This window comes from Hemitrygon akajei, chromosome 9, assembly GCF_048418815.1.
Source record: "Hemitrygon akajei chromosome 9, sHemAka1.3, whole genome shotgun sequence".
Lineage (NCBI taxonomy): Eukaryota > Metazoa > Chordata > Chondrichthyes > Myliobatiformes > Dasyatidae > Hemitrygon > Hemitrygon akajei.
In genome coordinates this window covers 23,575,796-23,599,814 of record NC_133132.1, presented here as the reverse complement: position 1 = coordinate 23,599,814, position 24,019 = coordinate 23,575,796, and the positions used below count along the sequence as shown (strand labels likewise).

General features: G+C 46.3%; 1 protein-coding gene across 3 annotated transcripts in view; it reads left to right on the top strand.

Annotated features, from left to right (window-relative positions):
- Window positions 1-12,996: 12,996 nt before the first annotated feature.
- Window positions 12,997-24,019, top strand: part of slc2a11l (solute carrier family 2 member 11, like) — a 47,326-nt gene continuing 36,303 nt past the window's right edge. For 2 of the 3 annotated variants that reach the window (XM_073055629.1, XM_073055628.1), the window contains exons 1-4: window positions 12,997-13,101; window positions 18,536-18,634; window positions 21,870-22,030; window positions 22,322-22,446. In XM_073055629.1, coding sequence (XP_072911730.1) covers window positions 13,087-13,101; window positions 18,536-18,634; window positions 21,870-22,030; window positions 22,322-22,446 — 400 coding nt within the window. In that variant the 5' untranslated portion in view covers window positions 12,997-13,086. The other variant, XM_073055630.1, reaches the window with a different exon arrangement.

The following is a 24,019-nucleotide window of genomic DNA, read 5'->3' as shown; positions in this document are numbered from 1 at the left end:
CAACAAGCTCAGCATGCATACAGGAAGCAGCGCCAATGCAGTCGTTGATGTAGCGAAGGAAAAGTGGGGGGACGGATACCGGTATAGACTTGGAACACGGACTGTTCCACAAAGCCAACAAAAAGGCAGGCATAGCTGGGACCCATATGGGTGCCCATGGCTACACCTTTTGTTTGGAGGAAGTGGGAGGAGCCAAAGGAGAAATTATTGAGAGTAAGAAATAATTCCACTAGATGGAGGAGAGTGGTGGTAGAGGGGAACTGGTTAGGTCTGGAATCCAAAAAGAAGTGGAGAGCTTTGAGACCTTCCTGGTGGGGGATGGAGGTATATAGGGACTGGATGTCCATGGTGAAAATAAGGCGGTGGGGGCCAGGGAACTTAAAATCTTTGAAAAAATTCAAAGCATGAGAAGTGTCACAAACATAGGTGGGAAGGGATTGAACAAGGGGGGATAAAACAATGTCAATGTATGCAGAAATGAGCATAAGATAAGAATCTCTTAGGTTCATTTGGCCAGGGAACATCTAGGAAAAAAGTACAGTCGACATTTCGGACTGAAGCCCCTCAGCAGGACTGGAGAAAAAGGCTGAGGTGTAGATTTGAAAGACTGGGGGAGGAGGGGGAGAGAGAAACACCAAGTAATAGGTAAAATTGGAAGGGAGGATGAAGTAAAGAGCTGGGAAGCTGATTGGTGAAAGAGATAGAGGGCCATGGAAGAAAGAAAAAGGGGGGAGGAGCACCAGAGGGAGGCGATGGGTGGGCAAAGAGATGATATGAAAGAGGGACAAGGGGATAGGAATTGGAGAGAAACTTTGAGAAATAGTTGTTCATGCCATCAAGTTGGAGGCTACTCAGACGGAATATAAGGTGTTGTTCCTCCAACCTCAGTGAGGCCTCATCGTGACAGTGGAGGAGACCATGGATAGACATATCAGAATGGGAATGGGAAGAGGAATTAAAATGGGTGGCCACTGAGAGATCCTGCTTGTTCTGGCAGACAGAGTATAGGTGTCCCCCAATCTACGTCGGGTCTCACCAATATACAGGAGGCCACACCAGGAGCACCGAACACAGTCAATGACACCATCAGACTCACAGGTGAAGTGTCGCCTCATCTGGAAGGACTGTTTGGGGCCCTGAATGGTGGTGAGGGCAGGTATAGCATTTGTTCAGCTTGCAAGGATAAGTGCCAGGAGGGAGATCAGTGGGGAGGGATGAATGGACAAGGGAGTTGCATAGGGAGTGATCCCTGCAGAAAGCAGAAAGTCGGAGGGAGGGAAAGCTGTGCTTGGTGGTGGGATCCCATTGGAGGTGGCAGAAGTTTTAGGGAATTATGTGCTGGACATGGAGGCTGGTGGGATGGTAGGTGACTGTACTTTTTTCCATTGATACTGCCTGGCCTGCTGAATTCCTCTAGCATTTGTGTGTATTGGTCGGATTTCCAGCATCTGCAGATTTTCTCTTGTTTGGAGCACCTATTAATACTGTCTACAGTGAACCTGTCATTATTTACTCTCCAACAATTCGGAAATTGCAACGGTTGGTCACCTGGTTCACCAGGTGATGCCTGAAACACTCCCATTAACTGGGACCTCGGGTCCCACACACCCTTCCCATTGGTTGGTGCTGAGGTTCAGGCGCTCCCTTTCCACTCCCTGAATCCAGTTCCTGCACTTCCTTCTCTACTCCTGGAATCCAGTTCCTGCACTCCCTTTCCACTCCAGTTCTCATGCTCCTTTTAAATTTACGTGGTTAGACAGTATTTAATATGAGTATCTTTGAAAAAGACTTATCCAACTCCAAAGAATTAAACAAGTTAAGACTTTATTCCCTGAAATGTAGAAGACTGCGGGTGGGTGGGGGGGGTAGATTTGACAGAGATGCGTAAGATTATGAGGGATATAGATACAGTAAATGCAAGCAGGCCTTTTCCACTGCGGTTGGGTGAGACTAGAACTAGAGGTGATAGGTTAAAGGTGAAAAGTGAAACATTTAAGGGGAACGTGAGGGGGATTTCATTCAGGCAGTGGTGAGGGAGAGTGTGAAATAAGCTGCCAGCAGAAATAGTGAATGCGGGTTCAATTTCAACATTTAAGAGAAGTTTAGATAACTATATGGATGGGAGGGGTATGGTTCCTCCTGCTTCGTGTGTGTTGGGGTATGAATGAAAACGACATCCAATAGACCAGAAAATCTGTTAGTCCTGCACTATGTAATACGCCAGGTTACTAGAGTTTTACTGTACACTGATATTGGCACCATTCATTTTCTTGCAGGCATACTCAATAACTCCAATAACTATAACAGAATCAATGAAAGACCACATCAACAGGACAGACAACCAGTCTGCAAAATACAACAAATTGCTTCGGTACTACTAACTGGGATGTACTGCAAGGGGGGCTCTGTGGGGGCGTTGAGGAGGTCACTGAATGCACAACGGACTATATTAACTTTTGTGTGGATGCAGTTGTCCCTGTTAGAACTGTTCGCTGCTATCCCAATAATAAGCCCTGGATCACTAGTCATCAAAGGCCTCCTAAACCAGAAGAAGAGGGCCTTTAAAGATGGTGATCGGTTGGAGCTTAAAAGAGTTCAGAAGGAACTCAGAGTACAGATAAGGGGGGCAAAGGAGCAGTATAGGAGGAAGCTAGAACAAAAGCTGCAGAAAAAAAGCATGAAGGAGGTGTGGGATGGGATGAAGATCATCACCGGATGCGGTGCAAAGCGGAGGGCGAACATAAGTGGAGATGTGGAGAAAGCGAACCAGCTGAACAACTTCTTCAACAGGTTCGACAGCTCAATCTCATCCTCACCGCAGAAATCCACACCAGGCATACTTCCCTCACAGGAAAATAGCCACTCACAGGAGACCTTGCCCACGCCCAGGATTACGGCTGCACAGGTGGAAGGTCAACTGAGGAAGATCTGTACCAGCAAGGCGGCTGGACCGGATGGAGTTTCCCCACGATTACTGAGGGCCTGTGCGACTGAGCTGGGAGAACCACTACAGCGCATCTTCTACATGAGCCTGGAGCAGAGAAGAGTACCCAGACAGTGGAAAACATCCTGTATTGTCCCGGTACCGAAGAAACCACAACCAAAGGAGTTGAATGACTTCAGACCTGTTGCCTTGACGTCGCACGTGATGAAGACCATGGAGCGGCTGATAATACAGAATCTGAGGCCACAAACCAGGCACGCCCAGGATCCTCTTCAGTTTGCGTATAAGGAGAAGGTGGGAGTGGAGGATGCTATCACGTATTTGCTGCACAAATCACTCTCTCACCTAGAGGGGGTCAGTTGTGCTGTGAGGATTACATTCCTTGACTTCTCTAGTGCCTTTAACACCATCCAGCCCAAGATCTTAAGGCACAAACTAACGGAGATGGGAGTAGACTCTCACATGGTGGATTGGATAGTGGACTACTTGACAGATAGACCTCAGTATGTGCGGTTGGGAGACTGTAGGTCTGACACGGTGGTCAGCAGCACAGGGGCGCCGCAGGGAACCGTACTCTCTCTGGTCCTGTTCACCCTGTACACATCAGACTTCCAATATAACTCAGAGTCCTGCCATGTGCAGAAGTTCGCTGATGACACGGCCATAGTGGGGTGTGTCAGGAATGGACAGGAGGAGGAGTATAGGAAACTGATACAGGACTTTGTGATATGGTGCAACTCAAACTACCTGCGTCTCAATATCACCAAGACCAAGGAGATGGTGGTGGACTTTAGGAGATCTAGGCCTCATATGGAGCCAGTGATCATTAATGGAGAATGTGTGGAGCAGGTTAAGACCTACAAGTATCTGGGAGTACAGTTAGACGAGAAGCTAGACTGGACTGCCAACACAGATGCCTCGTGCAGGAAGGCACAGAGTCGAATGTACTTCCTAAGAAGGTTGGCGTCATTCAATGTCTGTAGTGAGATGCTGAAGATGTTCTATAGGTCAGTTGTGGAGAGCGCCCTCTTCTTCGTGGTGGCGTTTTGGGGAGGAAGCATTAAGAAGAGGGACGCCTCACGTCTTAATAAGCTGGTAAGGAAGGCGGGTTCTGTCGTGGGTAAAGTACTGGAGAGTTTAACATCGGTAGCTGAGCGAAGGGTGCTGAGTAGGCTACGGTCAATTATGGAAAACTCTGAACATCCTCTACATAGCACCATCCAGAGACAGAGAAGCAGTTTCAGCGACAGGTTACTATCGATGCAATGCTCCTCAGACAGGATGAAGAGGTCAATAGTCCCCAATGCCATTAGGCTTTACAATTCTACCGCCAGGACTTAAGAACTTTTTAAAGCTATTATTAATGCTTTTTGAGATGGTGATTTAGATGCATATCATATTTTTTTTTACTGAGTTAAGTATTGTATGTAATTAGTTTTGCTACAACAAGTGTATGGGACATTGGAAAAAAGTTGAATTTCCCCATGGGGATGAATAAAGTATCTATCTATCTATCTCTATCTATCAAATATAAGTATAAGAAAAAAGTAATAAATAGTGTGAACCTGAGATGAGAGTCCCTGAAAGTGTGGGAACAGTTCAGTGATGGGGCAAGTGAAGTTGAGTGAAGCTATCCCCTTTGGCTCAAGAGCCTGATGTTTGAGGTGTAAGAACAGTTCCTGTACCTGGTGGTGTGAGTCCTGAGGCTCCTGTACAATTCTTCCCGATGGCAGCAATGAGAAGAGAGCATGGCCTGGGTGTTGGATGGTGGGGTGCCTGATGATGGGTGCTGCTTTCTGGTGACATGCTCCATGTGGGTGTGCTCAATGGTGATGAAGGCTTTACCTGTGATGGACTGGGCCGTATCCACTACTTTTGTAGGATTTTCCATTCAAGGGTATTGGTGTTTCCATTCCAAGCCGTGGTACAACCAGTCAATATCCTCTCCACCATGCATCTGTAGAAGTTTGTCCAAGTCTTAGATGTCATGCCAAATCTTTTCATGTTTTTAAAGGAACTTTAAAGGAAGTTAAAAGTGCTGCCATGCTTTCTTTATAATTGCACTTGAATATGACATTAGCCTCACAGCCAATGAGTAGAACTAAGCACACTGCCTTGTGGTGCAGCTGTGCTGATGGAGATTGTGGAAGAGGTAATTTTGCCAATCTGAACTGACTGAGGTCTGCAACTGAGGATTTCTAGGATCTAGTTGCACAAGGAGGTATTGAGGCTAAGGTCTTGAAGTTTATTGATGATTAGTTGTGAGGGAATGCCGAGCTGTAGTCAATAAAGAGCATCCTGATGTATACATTGTTGCTGCCCAGATGTTCCCGGGTTGAGTGAAGAGCCACTGAGATGACATCTGCTGTGGACCTGTTGTGTCAGTAGGCATACTGGAGCAGATCCAAGTCGCCTCTCAGGCAGGAGTTGATGTGTTTCATCATCAAGCTCTCAAAGTACTTCATCACAGTGAATGTAAGTGCTACTGGGCAACAGTCATTGAGACAGGTCACCACACCATTCTTCGGCACATATAAAGTTCACTTATGTCCCCATATCCTACCCTGAGATTCATTTTCTTTCAGCCATTCACAGTAGATTAAAAAACTACAACAGAATCAACAGAAAACTACACACAAGAACAAAGACTGACAAACAACCAATGTGCTAGAAAAGACAAACTGCAAATACACATTCTCATTTTTAATCATCCTTAGTTCCAAAGCTTCTCTGCGACAAAACCCTAGGCTCAAATGATTCACTGAGCCTGCTAGGACAATACAGCAGTGTTGAGTCTGTCCACTGATAACAACTCATCAACAGTCTGGATGATTATGCACAGCAGTGAGGGCTATAATCATGCTGTTTGAAGGAAGATCCTCTTAGTCAGCTGAGGGCAATGCTGCTTGTTGAGGTGTGAGGTGTGTGTTCACAGAAGTCATTCTCCCCTCTCCCCTCTCCCCTCTCCCCTTTCCTCTCTCCACTCTCCCCTCTCCCCTTTCCTCTTTCCCCTCTCCCCTCTCCCCTTTCCTCTTTCCTCTCTCCACTCTCCCCTCTCCCCTTTCCTCTCTCCACTCTCCCCTCTCCCCTTTCCTCTTTCCCCTCTCCACTCTCCCATCTCCCCATTACCCTTTCCCTCTCCCCTCTCCACTACAAACATGTACAAACATGGACTTGCCTTCAGCTGCACGGGCCCTGAGCTCTGGAATGTAAACACTTGTCTAATGATGGTTCTGTGGAGCAGCCTGGAATATTTCTCTATGACGTTGCTTAAAGTTTTACCAGTTTATTTAAAATGTAAGCGTGAATGTTACTGCGTGACCTTCCCCACTCCCGAAAGGTGGAGGTCAAAAGGTGAAATATTTAAGGGGGACCTGAGAGGGAACTTCGTCACCCAGAGGGTGATGAGAGTGGCGAACGAGCTGGCAGCTGAAGTGGTGGATTCAACATTTAAATAGACGGATGGCTGGGTGGGACCAGGCAGAATAAGAGTTCAGCACAGGCTGCTTGGATCGAAGTTTGGATCCCACCATCCTAATCAGTTCCATCTTGGCCTTCCTCTTTTTTGATGGGGATCCATATGGTGGGGCTAAGGTGATTCGTGTTGAGGTTGGATACTTAGACAGTGATCCACTGGGAGTTTACTTAATGATTGAATTACAGCATCGACACTGATCTTCAAACCTCATTAGGGCCAGCCATAATATGACGGAGGTTCCTGCTGTTGGGTATTAAAGCTAATGGTTAAACACTGTGTTCATAATGTAAATACTTAACAGTCAATGCCTAATCTAGTTGGAAGTTAACATTAAGAAAGAAAATGCTATAGTGGCAATTCTGGCAGGAAAATAATTTCCTTAAAAAACAAACTTCTCGATTAGCAGCCACCATTGTGGATCTATGGTTTGATCTTGGTTTCTGTGTGTTCTTCTCTCCCCAAACTATCTTCTGTGCCTTGCATCTAATCACACCAAATCTATAGGTTTACTTCTAACTTTCAGAATGGAGCTGTCTGGAGATTATTGTGAACAATTGCAGAATTCTGGCAAAGGTACCTTAGCAGGAATATTACACAACGGGATTAAGTTAGTCACTTGACATTTGGGAAATCAAATATTCTCTTAAGAACAGTGATAACAAAGTAAGGAGCTTTTCAGAGAAAATTCTGAGGGACAAGATTACACTACACTTGGAAACATGGGGGCTGATCACAAATATCCAGTATTGTGTTTTTGAGGGAGGACCTGTCTGAACACTGGGTTTTCCCAATGACAACCCATTTCAATTCTGCTCTCCATTCCTACTCTGACACATCAATCCATGGCCTTTTCTACTGCCACAATGAGGCTGCTCTAGTTGGAGGAGCAACACCTTATTTTCTCTCTGCCTCATGATCTGGACGCAGCTCTCCAACAACACACGCAGCTTATGGCAAGGTCTGCACACCATCGTACACTTCAAAGCTAAACGCAGTGGAGTTTCCAACATCGCTGCCTCTCTCCCAGATGAGCTAAATCTTTCTTATGCTCAGTTTGATGTCACCAACACTGAGTCCCCGCGGAGAGCTGCCTTTTGGTCATCTCTGAGGCTGAAGTACACAGGTGTTTCGCAAGGCTGTGGAACCGGACGGCATCCGAGCTGGGTACTCGGGATGTGTGCGGCACAACTGGCAGGTGTGTTTACAGACATTTTTAATCTCGTCCTCTCCCAGTGTAGAGTGCCTTCATGCTTCAAAACATCCACCAATGTCCCTGTAACCAAAAAGACCAAGGTAACATATCTGAACGACTGGTGTCCTGTCGCACTCACATCAATAATAAGCAAATGCTTTGAGAGGCTGGTCAAGGATTACATCTGCTGCTTGCTGCCACCCACACTGGACCCCCTACAATTCACATACCGACACAACCGATCAACAGATGACGTAATAGCCACAGATCTACACAGATTTACACACATGGAGAAGAGGGATGCTTATGTGAGAATGCTGTTCTTGGACAACAGTTCAGCATTTAACACCATAATTCCCTCCAGGCTCGACAAGAAGCTCAAAGACCTTGGCCTTGACCCTGCCTTGTGCCTGGGCTCTGTGGCTCAGAAGAGTAGGGGAAGGAAGAGGAAGGTAGTGGTGATAGGGGCAGGGGTCAGACAGGTGATTCTGTGGACACAGGAAAGGATCTCAGATGGTAGTTTGCCTCCCAGGTGCCAGGGTCCGAGATGTTTCAGATCGTGTCCAAGATATCCTGCAGTGGGAGGCAGAACAGCCAGAGGTTGTGGTATATATTGGTACCAATCAAAGAGGTAAGAAAAGGGAAAAAAGGTAGAAAAAGACTACAGGGAGTTAGGAAGAAAGTTGAGAAGCAGGACCGCAAAGGTAGTAATCTAGGGATTACTGCCTGTGCCACACGACAGTGAGAATAGGAATAGGATGAGGCGGAGGATAAATGCATGGCTGAGGGATTGGAGCAGGGGGCAGGGATTCAGATTTCTGGATCATTGGGACCTCTTTTGGGGCAGCTGTGACCTGTACAAAAAGGACAGGTTGCACTTGAATCCCAGGGGGAAAAATATAGATAGGCAGACAGACAGATAAACAGACAGACTTATAGACAGATAGATAGATAGACAAATGGATAGGCAGATAGATAGACAGATAGATATATAGACAGACATACATATATACAGACAGGCAGACCTATAGGCAGATAGATAGATAGACTGACAGAAAATAGACATATAGGTAGATAGATAGATAGATAGATAGACAGACAGACATAGTCAGATAGATAGACAGACAGAGTCAGATAGATAGACAGACAGATAGCTACATAGGCATACAGACAGACAGATAGACAGATAGACATACAGACAGACATCTAGACAGAAAGATAGACAGACAGATAGACATAGAAACATAAAAAACATACAGCACAATACAGGCCCTTCGGCCCACAATGCTGTGACGAACATATCCCTACCTTAGAAATTACTAGGGTTACCCATAGCCCTCTAATTTTCTAAGCTCCATGTCCTATCCAAAAGTCTCTGAAAAGACCCTATCATATCTGACTCCACCACCATTGCCGGCAGCCCATTCCACACACTCACCACTCTCTGCGTAATAAACTTACCCCGACATCTCCTTTGCACCTACTCCCAAGCACCTTAAATCAGTTTCCTCTTGTGCCAGCCATTTCAGCCCTGGGAAAAAGCCTCTGACTATCCCCATGATCAATGTTTCTCATCATCTTGTACACTTCTATCAGGTCTCCTATCATCCTCCGTCGCTCCAAGGAGAGAAGACCAAGTTCATTCAACCTGTTTTCATAAGGCATGCTCCCCAATCCAGGCAACATCCTTGTAAATCTCCTCTGCACCCTTTCTATGGTTTCCACATCCTTCCTGTAGTGAGGCGACCAGAACTGAGCACAGTACTCCAAGTGGGGTCTGACCAGGGTCCTATATAGCTGCAACATTACCTCTCAGCTCCTAATTTCAATTCCATGATTGATGAAGGCCAATACACTGTATGTCATCTTAACCACAGAGTCAACCTGCACAGCTGCTTTGAGCGTCCTATGGACTCGGACCCCAAGATCTCTCTGATCCTCCATACTGCCGTCATATTTGACCTAACAAGATGAACCACTTCACACTTTTCTGGGTTGAACTCCATCTGCTACTTCTCAGCCCAGTTTTGCATCCTATCATTGTCCCACTGTAACCTCTGACAGTCCTCCACACTATCCACAACACCTCCAACCTTTGTGTCATCAGCAAATTTACTAACCCATCCCTCCACTTCCTCATCCAGGTCATTTATAAAAATCACAAAGAGTAAGGGTCCCAGAACAGATCCCTGAGGCACACCACTGGTCACCGACCTTGACCCATCTACAACCGCTCTTTGCCTTCTGTGGGCAAACCAGTTCTGGATCCACAAAGCAATGTCCCCTTGGATCCCATGCCTCCTTACTTTCTCAATAAACCTCGCATGGGGTACCTTAGACAGACAGACATATAGTCAGACAGGTAGATGGACAGACAGACATAAAGACAGACAGATAAACATACAGTTAGACAGACATATAGACAGACAGTCAATTGGACAGAAAGACATATAGACAGACAGACAGACATATAGATAGATAGACAGACAGACACACATTTAGACAGATGGATAGATTGACTGACAGACAGACAGACAGACAGATAGACAGACAGGTAGATAGACAGGCAGGCATATAGTCTGACAGACAGACAGATAAACATATAGACAGACAGTCAAACATATAGACAAACAGACATACAGCAGACAGATAAGCAGACAGACCAACATATAGGCAGGCAGATAGACAGACAAGACATATAGATAGACAGATAGACATATCAACAGACAGATAGGTAGATAGACAGATAGATACAGACAGACAGACAAATTGATAGATAGATAGACAGACAGATGTATAGACAGATAGATAGATAGTCAAACATATAGATAGTGCAAAGGGAAATAATGAGGTAGTGTTCATGGGTCACTGAGAAATCTGATGCAGAGGGGAACAAACTGTTCCTCAAGTATTGAATGTGGGTCTTCAGACTCTTGTACAGCCTCCCCGATGGTAGTAATGACAAGAAGACGTGTTCCGGATGTTCAGTGTCCTTAGTGACAGATGCCATCTTTCTGAGGCACTGTCACTTGAGGGTGTCATTGATGGTGGGGAGGGTTGTTTCCATGATGGAGCTGGCTGAGTTTACAACGCCTCTGTAGTCCTGTAATCCTGCACATTGGAGGCTCCGTATCAGGCAGTGAAGCAACCAGTCAGAATATTCTCCATTGCACATCTATAGAAATTTTGAAGAAAAGTTGATGACATACCATATCTCCTGGAACTTCTAACAAAGTAGAGCCACTGGTGTCCCTTCTTCATTGTTGGTTCAAAGTGAGAAGCTATTGGACTGTCTTGGGAGGATGGTGTAAGAGCCATCCTGTCTCCCAACACACGTCACTAAAACAGCTGATCGCCCGCTTTGTCTTTACGGAAAATTAACCATCTTGTTGCCTCCATTACAGTTGGAACCACATTTCAGGATGTTCGTCACTGAATGATAAGCTTTTTGTATCCCCAAGGTCCTTCGCCCCTTTGAGACCGCGTTCACTTACACGAACTACATCCCTCCCCTCACGTTTATGGGATTTTGGGGAAAACTGGAACACCCGGGTGAAACTGGGAAAACGTTACAGATTCCATACCACACCTCAGCAGCCGAGGTCAGAATCCAACTCCCGTCTCCAGAACGATGAAACGGCTGCGCTGCTAAACGCAAGTCAATCTCTGTAGACCACTCTGACATGTTATCAGCTACCCCGATCCGGTCTCCTTCACTCTGACTTCCCAGCGAGGAGCCTAATTGTTGGAGAAATGTGTTGGATTTTCCCACCTCCCTTCCTGCGGGGTTCTCATTTGTTAAGTATTCCCGACTGCTTCCCCTGCCCAATCCGGACCGACAGACAACCTACTCCTAACCAGGAAGGACGGACGACGGCCGGTACCGGTTCTGATCTCTCCCCCGAGAACTGCTGGCTATACCGAGCCCAACGTCTTTCATTCCTTCCCAGCCTAGGCCTCGACGGCTGGAATTCCCACTTTGCATGAGAAGATGGGAGAGAGGGAAGGAGTTGAAGAGAGTGATCAATGGGAGGTGGGTGGGGCGGAGAAGGAACGGGAAAGCATTAGAGAGAGGGAAAGTAGAGTGAGGGAGGGGGGGAATTGGTAAAGGTAACAGAGAGTGGGTGAGATTGAGGTGTGTCCAGATGCTGTTTAGAAGGGTACATAATAATGTAAACGTGTATTATATGGACGAACTGAGTACGTGAATTACAGGAAAACACTATTTGTGAAAATGGATGAAAGTCGAAATGGAATTGGTTTGGTTTATTATTGCCACATGTACCAAGATACAGAGAAAATCTTATCTTGCATCCTGTCATATTGATTAAAGCATTGCACGGAGCATTGAGATAGAAGACATTGAGATTGAGATAACTGTCATTAGAGATTCTGCAGATGCTGAAAATCTTAATAAGGGTTCCTGATGAAGCGTCTGGGCCTGGAACGTCGACTGTTTATTTGCTTCTGTAGACGCTGCCTGATCGGCTGAGCTCCTCCAGCATTTTGTACGTTGCTCTGGATTTCCAGCATCTGCAGACCTATTGAGCTTATGAAGAGGGTAAACGTGAACCCGGTCTCAGAGCAGTGAGGTAAGAGAGAAGCGAGCCCTGGCGGTGACATTCAGAGAGATGTGGCATTAGTCAATCTAGAGCAAGTCTTGGGGCGGCGCGAGGGAGCGCAAATCGGAGTTCAAATTGGTAAGAAGCGAACTAATCGTTATCCTCACCAAAGATCACACAACACCAAAACCTTAGAGGGGACGGCTCATGGACTATCACCTAGCTTTGCTCAGTCACTATCCTGTCATCCCCTGCAAATCATTGGCCCTTGTTTGTTGATAATCCCTTGGCTGTGAAATGTTGCGAGAAGATGGAAGCTGGTAGAGGCCGGTGCATCTGCAGAACGACATGAAAACCCAGCCCCACCATAAACCAGTACGGATCATCCGCGGGTTACGGACGTCCAACCTTAGGAGACCAACGGGATTTGCCGGCAGCTGCGAGGCATCTTCTGCCGCGTGGGGACCGGTTCGCAGCCGCATTCGGGTTACGAATGGTTTCAGAAACGGAAGCCTGGAGTAATCGGGGGAAGGAGAACCTGTCCATCGACTGCACTTCAAGGAAAGCCTGGCGCGAAGACTTTCTTCAGGAAGACGCGTCCAAGGACACTTTTACTGCGAGGAACCATTGTTGGCAAATAACTCGGGTTCAACGTTTAATTTCACCCCATTCTCATGACGCAGAGAACCTGCTGGAAACGTAATAGTAGCTGAGATAGTTAACAGGCCGTGAAAGTACATCTCTGGGATTTTACTGCGGTCAAAGGGTTGTTAATGAATTAGGCTCGGGTTAAAAAACAACAGTGATTGATTACTTCATGTTACTTTTGGTCTTTAAAAGCCCAGCTCCCACTTGGTCAGACAAATCAGGAGGAATTAAGGAGGCTCACTGGGGGCATCCAAACGGCGCCATGCTAAAGAAACTGGTATGTACTGTCCGTGGATTCGTTCTCGTTGTTGCCACTTCTCCAGCCCTTCAGTCTGTCGGCTAGACTGATGGATAGTATGTGAATAGCATGAAGGTGGGATCTCCCCACCGCCCACTCCCCAGAAAAACTACCGAGCAACAGAGATTCCCTGGCGCGGAAAGGGATTCGTTCAGATCTTAAGGCGAGCGGTGGACACAAAAGTTACTTCTCTCCTAAGTAATATAGCTCATTAGTGATCCGGAAAACGTTTGAAGGGTTTGGAGCTTTTGTTCTGTGTCTGTTAACTCTAACCTGCGCGGCACCTGCCCTGACAGAGTTTAATAAGAGGATAGAGGAAGCTTCAGGCCATACCGGAACAATGCAGTGTTACTTCCCCGCAAATTCCGGATGTCCATTCGAAAGGAAACTCTTATGAAGGGTCTCGACCCGAAACGTCGGCAATTCCTTTTGCTCCACAGACGCTGAGTTCCTCCGACAGACTGTTGCTCCGGATTGCACCGTCTGCGGTCTTCCTGCATCTCCAGAGGAAACTAACTCTTCCTCTTTGTGTTACCTGAAGACATGCGAGGAAGAGTTTAAACTGGAATGGATCTGGCTGGCCTCTACTTGAGAGTGTTTGTTGGGAGAGTTCAGAGTGAATTTCATTAGTTTCTAACTGTGTCTCATCTACCCTGGGACTCTTTGATGAGGCAAGTGATTGCCATCCGAGAAACAAATGCACGCGTTCCCATGCGTGTTGGGTGCACTCAGTATCTGCAAAGGTGCAGAATAGAAATAATTCGAATGCCAGCACATGTCAGAATCACGGCGGTACGGTTGGGTGTAAACGCTTCTGAACTCCAATTAGACAACAGATCCCTGTAGAACACCACCGGTCACCAACCTCCATGCAGACTACAAACCATCTACAACCACCCTTTGCCTTCTGTGGGCAAGCCAATTCTGGATCCACAAAGCAAGGTCTCCTTGGATCCCATACCTCCTTACTTTCTCAATAAGCCTTGCATGGGGAACCTTATCAAATGCCTTGCTGAAATCCATATACACTACATCTACTGCTCTATCTTCATCAATGTGTTTAGTCACATCCTCAAAGAAATCAATCAGGCTCCTAAGGCACGATCTGCCCTTGACAAAGCCATGCTGACTATCTCTTATGTCTCTTCAAATGCTCATAAATCCTGCCTCTTAGGAATTGAATTGACTTTATTAGTTACATCCTTCACACAGGAGGAGTAGAAATCTTTATGTGACTTCTCTGTCTAAATGTGCAATGTGCAATTTATAGTAATTTCTAATAAATAGCATGTACAACAGGACATTGAGATACAGTTGTGTCAGTGTGAATTAATCAGTCTGATGGCCTGGTGGAAGAAGCTGTCCTGGAGCCTGTTGGTCCTGGCCTTTATGCTGTGGTACCGTTTCCCAGATGGTAGCAGCTGGAACAGTTTGTGGTTGGGGAGACTCGGGTCCCCAATGATCCTTTGGGCCCTTTTTACACACCCGTCTTTGTAATTGTCCTGAATAGTGGGAAGATCACATCCACATCTGCGCCGGGCTGTCCACACCACTCTCTGCAGGGTTATGCGATTGAGGGAAGTACAGTTCCCGTACCAGGCATAATGCTATCAATATAGCGCCAAAATGCCCTTAGCCCAAAAAAATTGTAAAACAAAAGTTTTATGGTCATTTCTTGTACTTTCAGACATACTGAACAAAATATCAAACGTTGGACAGAAACAGAGCACGGGAAAGTAAAAAAAATCTGGCTGCCAATGAAAAGAATCGGTTCCATACCTGTCTTACTTTGCTATATTTCACTGGTTCTAACAATGGTAGTGCCATAACTGTGGTATAAAATCTGAATGGGAATACCCGCAGGGTGTATTTTATTGCCAGAACTATGAACTATTATTTCATGCCGTCACACTGTGGGTTAACTACCGGCACGTGGTAGGGATTGCTAGGGCACTTGTTGCAGCCATTCGAATGGGGTCATCTCAGTCCAATCTCAGCTTGCTTGCCAATATTGCGGCCGCTGGCCATCCAAATTATCTGAAGTTGGCTCGTCTCTATCTCCAGAAGATGCATGCATTGGAGGATGACAACCCTGAGGTTCATCAGAAGTTCCAGTCTAGGCTCCATGTAACCACACGCAGCAGCCAAAACCAGGCTGGCCTTGGCTCTGATCCTGTGATAGAACCGACACTAATGTGCTCACTAAAAAGCCAAAGGGGGCCTAACACGAGGAAGTGGGATGTCAGAGCACCAGAGAACAGTTTGGACTATGTCTTCCACAGTGTCACCCTCTTACAACCTTGCCATGCAAGAACTGACCACGAATAGTTACACAACAGGTGAACAACATAAGGAGTGAGTAACAACAATGCTGTAACGATGTCTGCTTTCAAATCTACCACCCTCGCTGGAGAAGACACACATCTCCTCGTACTACCATGTAGTGGTACACTGAACTCTATTTCCGCTCGGACAAGGCAAAATCAAATGCCTATAATATCAAGGTCCTTAAGCAGATACTCCGAGAAACAGCTTGTAATGATCTATAGTTTCTCCATGCCTTTACCAGATGTGACTCAACGTCCAGAGTATTTGGGATCGGAAAGAAGTCGGGGTTCCAAAGAATCATCAAGAAAGGAAAGGGAATCAGAGACTGTTCGAAAGCGTTCTGTTCACCAAAGCAAAGTCAGGATGTTGTGGAAACCATTGGCTGTAGGGCAATGGTGACGTTGTTCAATGGAAGTCAGAACAACTCCCTGGCATCTATCAAATACAATACGCTCTGCAAGAAAGTTGCGAGAGCTAAGACTTTCTGAAAGACTGCCACCAACCACCTCGGCCTGTCAATTTCACTCCCTGCAGATTTACTACCAGATTTTGGAGTGGATGGGCTGTACTGATGAAACGGAGCCGTCTGAGTGGGGATGGAAGGTAGAAGGGGTAAAATTGGTTCCAGTGATGACAGACAAAAGGCCTGCTCCAGAGGTACTTATTCAGACGATTCACTGCAACTGTTCGGGAGGGTGCAATACGCTGAAGTGCATCTGCAGAAAGCACGGGCTGGAATGCACCAGCGCATGTGGGCAACTATGACAATGTGACAAATGAGCCAGAGGATGATGAACAAGACTGCATCTGAGAAGCCATAAGGTAGCATATGATGTGTCATGACGTCAGTACTTAATACCAGAGTTGTCCCTTGATTTGACGTCAGTACAAACTTTCATTCCAGGAACTACTGTTACTTGAAAAACATTGGTGAAAAGAGCATTCATTAAAACATCAGGTTTTAAAAAACTTGCAATTTGATGGTTATCAGTCAGATTTTTGACGTTTCTCTGCTGGAGGCCATCTTGTTTTTTGATGTCATTTTTGGAGACTTTCCTGTGTGTCAAAATTGTCCAACTTTTGAAATGTTGCTCTCCACATCGAATAGTACAATAAACAACCATTTGTTTTGCAATTTTTTTGGGGTTAGGTGGTATATTGTCCTGCCTAGCGGTGATGCAGCCAGTCAGGATGCTCTCAATTGTGCCCCTATAGAAAGTGCTTAGGATTTGGGGGCCCATACCAAACTTCACCCATCCAAGGTGAAAGAGGCACCTTTTTCACCACACAGCCGGTGTGTACAGAGCACGGGAGATCCTCAATGAGGAACTTAAAGCTGATCACTCTCTCAACCCCAGATCCATTGATGCTTGTCTCCATTACTCCTGTAGTCCACAACCAGCTCCTTTGCTTTTGCGACTTTGAGGGAGAGGTTGTTTTCTTGACACCACTGTGTGAGATAGGTGACTTCTTCTCTGTAGGCTACCTCATTATTATTTGAGATTAGGCTAATCAGTGTAGCGTTGTCAGCAAATTTAGTTAGCAGATTTGTGACACAGTCATGGGTAGATAGAGTTAAAGGAGGGGGCTTAGTACACAGCCCTGAGACCCCAACTTCAACAACTTGCCCACCACTGAAGTAAGACTCACTGGTCTAACCCTAACCCTGATTTAATTACCTATTACATCAGTAGAGAAAGTCAGTCGCACACTGCAGAAAACAGGCCTTATCGGCGCATTTCGTCAGTGCGGCAGTCCAAGCCCCTGTACTCTCCAAGAAACTGTCCAAATGCTTTTTAACCTCTGTAATTATATCCGCCTCCTCTGGCAGCTCATTCCAGATATTCACCACCCCCTGTTTAAAAAAATGTTACCCCTCACATCTCCTCTAAATTTATTCCCTCTCACCTTAAACCTGTACCCTTGCCCTAGAGTTCTGAACCCTGGAAAACAGACTATGACCATCTTGCCTATCCGTGCCCTTTATAAACCTCTATAAAGTCGCTCTCAGCTCTCTACATTCCAATGAGAACATGTTCAATCTCCCCTATAATCACAGTCCGCCATTCATCAGGCATCGTCCCAGCGATTCTCTCCGGCATCCTTTCTATTGCTACCACATCTCTCCGTAATCACATCTTCTCAGGTCCCTGTCATTTACATTTACATGTCATTTAGGTCCATGCCATGCCCTACTAGAATTTATCCTCCCACAGTGCATTTCAGCATCTACCCTGGAAATGGACACTCGTTTCTCCAGCCCGTTGTTGGGGGTAATGGACACTCGTTTCTCCAGCCCGTTGTTGGGAGTAATGGACACTCGTTTCTCCAGCCCGTTGTTGGGGGTAATGGACACTCGTTTCTCCAGCCCATTGTTGGGGGTAATGGACACTCATTTCTCCAGCCCGTTGTTGGGGGTAATGGACACTTGTTTCTCCAGCCCGTTGTTGGGGGTAATGGACACTCGTTTCTCCAGCCCGTTGTTGGAGGTAATGGACACTCGTTTCTCCAGCCCATTGTTGGGGGTAATGGACACTCCTTTTCTACTAGTCAGATTCAGTTTTATCCTCAGAAATCTTCAGATCAAAGGGCCGTTTACTTTGATCATCAGACAATCGACATTCAAAAGAATATAATCCTAGCTTTATTGTTACCGTTAAAATGATTAATGATTAATAAGTAATACTGATTACACCGCAGACCCGTACACTTGGTACCTTTCCGGCGAATGTGGACTCTTCCAAGAGTCAGTGAAAGGCCTTTCTCTGAATAACAACACATTTCATCCGCTGCCTTGCTCTAAGGCCAGGATTCTAATGGGTTGAATTTTGTTTAGAAACCGTTTGTACCCGTACATCGGAGTTAGCTGATTTCTGACCTTATCCCTTAAACCTCTCTGAGCCTCCAGAGATCCCTGTTACTCGCCATTTAGAAACATTCTGTCCTGTTGGAGTCCGGGGTAAATAACTTCCCAGTTGCCTGTGCTAAGATGCGCTGGCTGCACTTTTAAGCTGTTTGGCAGGACTTGACGAGTGTGAAGAGTTTAGCCGACGCCACAGGTCTCACCTCTCTGTTCACCTTGTAGCTTCGGGGACGAATGCTCCTCCCATTGATCCTGGTCACCGGCATTGGAGGTGGCTTCCAGTATGGATTCAACATGTCTTCCATCAATGCGCCTTCAACGGTAAGGACAAAAATAGGGAGCATTTCCCCCTCTTTTCTTTCGCTACATCGACGACTGCATTGGCGCTGCCTCCTGCATGCATGCTGAGCTCATTGACTTCATTAACTTTGCCTCCAACTTTCACCCTGCCCTCAAATTTACCTGGTCTATTTAGAACACCTCCCTCCCCTTTCTAGATCTTTCTGTCTCCATCTCTGGAGACGGCTTATCTACTGATATCTATTATAAGCCTACAGACTCTCACAGCTACCTGGACTATTCCTCTTCCTACCCTGCCTCTTGCAAAAATGCTGTCCCCTTCTCACAATTCCTCCGTCTCCGCCACAACTGCTCTCAGGATGAGGCTTTTCATTCCAGGACGAAGGAGATGTCTTCGTTTTTTAAAGAAAGAGGCTTCCCTTCCTCCACCATTAACACTGCTCTCAAACGCATCCCTGCCATTTCAGGCACATCTGCCCTCACCCCATCCGCCCGCCACCCCACTCGCGATAGGATTCCCCTTGTCCTCACCTACCATCCCACCAGCCTCCAGGTCCAACGTATAACTCTCCGTAACTTCCGTCACCTCCAACGGGATCCCACTACCAAGCACATCTTTCCCTCCCCCCCTCTTTCGGCTTTTCACAGGGATTGCTCCCTACGTGACTCCCTTGTCCACTCGTCCCCCCCCCATCCCTTCCCACCAATCTCCCTCCTGGCACTTATCCTTGTAAACGGAACAAGTGCTACACCTGCCCTTACACTTCCTCCCTCACCACCATTCAGGGCCCCAGACAGTCCTTCCAGGTGAGGCGACACTTCACCTGTGAGTCGGCTGGTGTGGTATACCCCGTCCGGTGCTCCCGGTGTGGCCTTTTATATATTGGTGAGACCCGACGCTGAGTGGGAGACCGTTTCGCTGAACACCTACGCTCGGTCCGCCAGAGAAAGCAGGATCTCCCAGTGGCCACACATTTTAATTCCACATCCCATTCCCATTCTGATATGTCTGTCCATGGCCTCCTCTACTGTCAAGATGAAACCACACTCAAGTTGGAGGAACAACACCTTATATACCGGCTGAGTAGCCTCGAACCTGGTGGCATGAACATTGACTTCTCTAACTTCCGTTAATGCCCCTCCTCCCCTTCTTACCCCATCCCTTATCTATCTATCTATCTGTTTATTTATGTATTATTTTCCCCTTTTTTTCTTTTTTTTCTCTCTCTGTCCCTCTCACAATCACTCCTTGTCTGCTCTGCATCTCCCTCTGGTGCTCCTCTCCCCCTTTCTTTGTCCCATGATCCTCTCCCTTCTCCAGCTCTGTATCACTTTCGCCAATCACCTTTCCAGCTCTTAGCTTCATCCCTCCCCCTCCGGTCTTCTCCTATCATTTTGGATCTCCCCCTCCCCCTCCCACTTTCAAATCTCTTACTATCTCTTCTTTCAGTTAGTCCTGATGAAGTGTCGATAGTGCTTCCTCCTATAGACGCAGTCTCGCCTGCTGCATTCCACCAGCATTTGGTGTGTGTTGCCAGCATTTTGAAAGGTCTGAAAAGCCAAACGCGGTCTGGTCTGGTCTGGTCAGTAGAGCAGCGAGTACACCCCAATAGTGGTTAGATTACAACAATATTGACATTGATTTGGGATCAGAAAGGAGGTACAGGAGCCTGAACACACACACACACACACACACACACACACACACACACACACACACACACACACACACACACACACACACACACACACACACACACACACACACACACACACACACACACACACACACACACACACACACACACACACGCAGAATTTCATTTCTTCATACTGACCACCTTACCTTACTCGCCATAGTGCAGAAATTGCAGGGGCCCAAGAAGAGGTATTTTAAATGCCCTTGGCCACAATTAAGTTGCCCAAGGAATGAAGGACCACTAATGTTGTGCAGGTTGAATTTAATGGAGAGGAGTATGAGGTGGGAGGACAAATCAAGATAGGACACTGAGGAATGCGGTAGGACTGCGGGATCTGGGAATTCAGAGACCTAATTCTTGACAGTGACTTCACAGGCCGTAAAGCACACCGGCTTTCATAAATTAAAGTACTAAGTACAGGAATTGGGATGTTATGATGAAGTTGGTGAGGCCTAATATGGAGTACTGTGTGCAGTTCTGGTTACTTACTTACAAGAAAGTTATGAATAAGATTGAAAGATTGCAAAGAAAATTTACAAGGATGTTGCCTGAACTTGAAGACATGAGTTAGAGGGAAAAGTTGAATACAGTAGGACTTTATTCCCTGGAGCGCAGGAGAATGAGGGGAAATTGTTAGAGGTACACAAAATTATAAACAGGGTAAATGCAAGCAAGCTTTTCCCACTGAGGATGGGTGAGACTAGAACTTGAAGTCACGGGTTAAGGGTGAAAGGTGAATATTTAAGGGCTATCCCAGTGGGAACGTTCACTCAGGGGATAGTGCAAGTGTGGAACGAGCGGAGGTGGTGAATGTGGGGTCGGTAAGAGAAGTTTGGATAATTACATGTTTGGGAGAGGTATGGGGGGCAATGGTTCAGCAGCGGGTCGATGGAACTAGGCAGAATAACAGTTCCACATGGACTAGATGGGACAAAGAATCTGCTTCTGTGCTGCAGTGCTCTATGACTCTATCCCCACTCTTATACCTTAAGTCCTGATACAGACTTTCGAACCGAAACGTCGACTATCCCGCTGTCTCCACAGAATTCGCTCTCCTGCTGAGTTTCTCCAGCAGTTTTTCCCCTGCTTCAACCTGTGCCAGCTGTGAACATCTTGAATACATTCCCCACAGCACCTTTCATAAATCTGCGTCCTCTGCCACCAAGGAGGAGGGGGACTTCCTTGCTTAGAGAGACGCCAGTTTCCCACCAAGTATCAGACAATCTTGTCTGGGTTTCCCTGCCTAACAGAAACACTGTGGGGAAAAGCCTTCGCTAACGGACTGCTGTGGTGGAAGTCGTCGATAACACCAGCCCCTTTCCCAAGGGCAGACGAGGATGGGAAATAAATGTTAACTTTACTGGGAAGCCTCGCAACCCCATAAATAAACACATAGATTGATAGAAATAATACATCAATTAATCAATCACAGGTCCCCAGCCTCTAAACACCAGAAGGGATTGGGAGATCGTGAGAGTTGTCTTTCTTTCTATTTCACACCCAGAATTCGGATTGCTAACCCAGGGTTGTTTTATTTAAACACAATTGTGATGCAGTTCATTAAGGAATTCATTGCTGAGACGTGGGCCCAACGCTTTGGGAATTCCGTGGACGGAACGACAGTGAAACTGCTCTGGTGCGTCATTGTTTCCGTTTATCCAATTGGAGGGCTGCTTGGAGCCATCAGCGCCGGTCATCTCTCGGTGAAATACGGGAGGTAAGGACAGGCTGGCGAGTACGTGTCCTTTCCCTGTCTTAGACCCGGGCGTAATGACACCCGCAGGGGGGGGGGCGGGTGTCCAGAGAGGAAGGCAAGGAACCCAATGGTCAGCACAGCTTGACGGATTGGGTATTTTACCGTTCGAGATGTGGCTATGACAAGAGTGACCTTTAAGCTAACTGCTTTCCCCCCCAGTGGTTACCAACAGACACACCATCCATGTTAGTAAAGGGCAGAGGAGCACGTGACTTTTCCCAATTTAATGAAACCGTTGTGTCTGTGTTCCAGGAAGAATGCTTTACTGTTCAACAACATTGTGGCCATTACAGCTGCAATAATAATGATGTTCAGCAAGAGGGTCCAGTCGTTTGAGATGATTCTGGTAGGCCGACTTCTGTACGGCATTAATGCAGGTACTTACCAACTTATCTCCTTCTGCATTGGTTGTATTTCAGGATTTATTAGCCATAACTTCAATTAGCACCTTACATGCTACTGGGTCTAACAATGGGGGACGAGGCGATCACTTTGAATTACGCTGGTCCATTCAACCTGGGTAATTACTAGGAGCTGAATGCAATGACATTCGACAGTTAAGAGTCTTGTTTGGAGTAAATCATAAGACCATAAAACATAGGAGCAGAATTAGGCCATTCAGCCCATCATGTCTGCTCCACCATTCCATCATGGCTGATTCCAGATCCCACTCAACCCCACACACCTGCTTTCTCGCCATATCCTTTGATGTCCTGACAGATCAAAAAACGATCAATTTCAATATATGCATGGATTTGGCCTCCACCACAGTCTGTGGCAGAGCATTGCACAGATTTACTACTTTCTGGCTTTAAAAAAATCCTCCTTGCTTCTGATCTGAAGAGTCGCCCCTCAGTTTTGAGGCTGTGTCCTGTAGTTCTGGATAACCCCACCACAGGAAACATCCTCTCCACATCCATCCTATCTAGTCCTTTCAACATTCAATAGGTTTCAATGAAATTCACACCAAACCCTCCCACCCGCCATTCTTCTAAATTCCAGTGAGTACAGGCCCAAACCTGCCCTTTCATTCCCCGATTCATCCTTGTGAATCTCCTCTGGACTCTCCAATGATAACACATCCTTTCTGGGATAAGGGGCCTAAAGCTGTTGACAATATTCCAAGTACAGCCTGATCTTATAAAAGCTCAGCATTTGTTTTTATATTCTATTTCCCTTGAAATAAATGCCAGCATTGCATTTACCTTCTTTACCACAGACTCAACCTGTAAATTAATCTTCTAGGAGTCTTGCCCAAGGACTCCTAAGTCCCTCTGCACCTCTGATGTTTGACTTTTCTCACCATTTAGAAAGATAATACTGTTCCTGATAAAATACATTATCATTATCATACATTTCCCATCACTGTATTCCATCTGCCACTTTTTTGCCCATTCTTCCAATTTGTCTAAGTCCTGCTGCAATCGCATTGCTTCCTCAGCACTACCTACCCCTCCACCTATCTTCGTATCATCCACAAACTTTCCAACAAAGCCATCAATTCCATTGTCTAGATCATTGACAAACACTGTGAAAAGCAGTGGTCCCAATACTGATCCCTGAGGAACATCACTAGTCACTGGCAGCCAACCAGAAAAGGCCCCTTTATTCCCACTCACTGCATCCTGCCTGTCAGTCATTCCTCTATCCATGCCAGTACCTTTCCTGTAATGCCATAGGATTTTATCAAACGCCTTCTGAAAATCCAAGTGAATATCATCCACTGACTCTCCTTTGTCTACCCTGCTTGTTACTTCCTTGAAGAACTCTAACAGATTTGTCAGGCAAGATTTCCCTTTACAGAAACCATGCTGACTTTGACTTATTTTATCATTAGTCTCCAAGTACCCCGAAACCTCATCCTTAATAATAGACTCCAACAATTTCCCAACTGCTGAGGTTAGGCTTATTTGCCTATAATTTCCAGTCTTTTGCTCTTCTCCCTTCTTG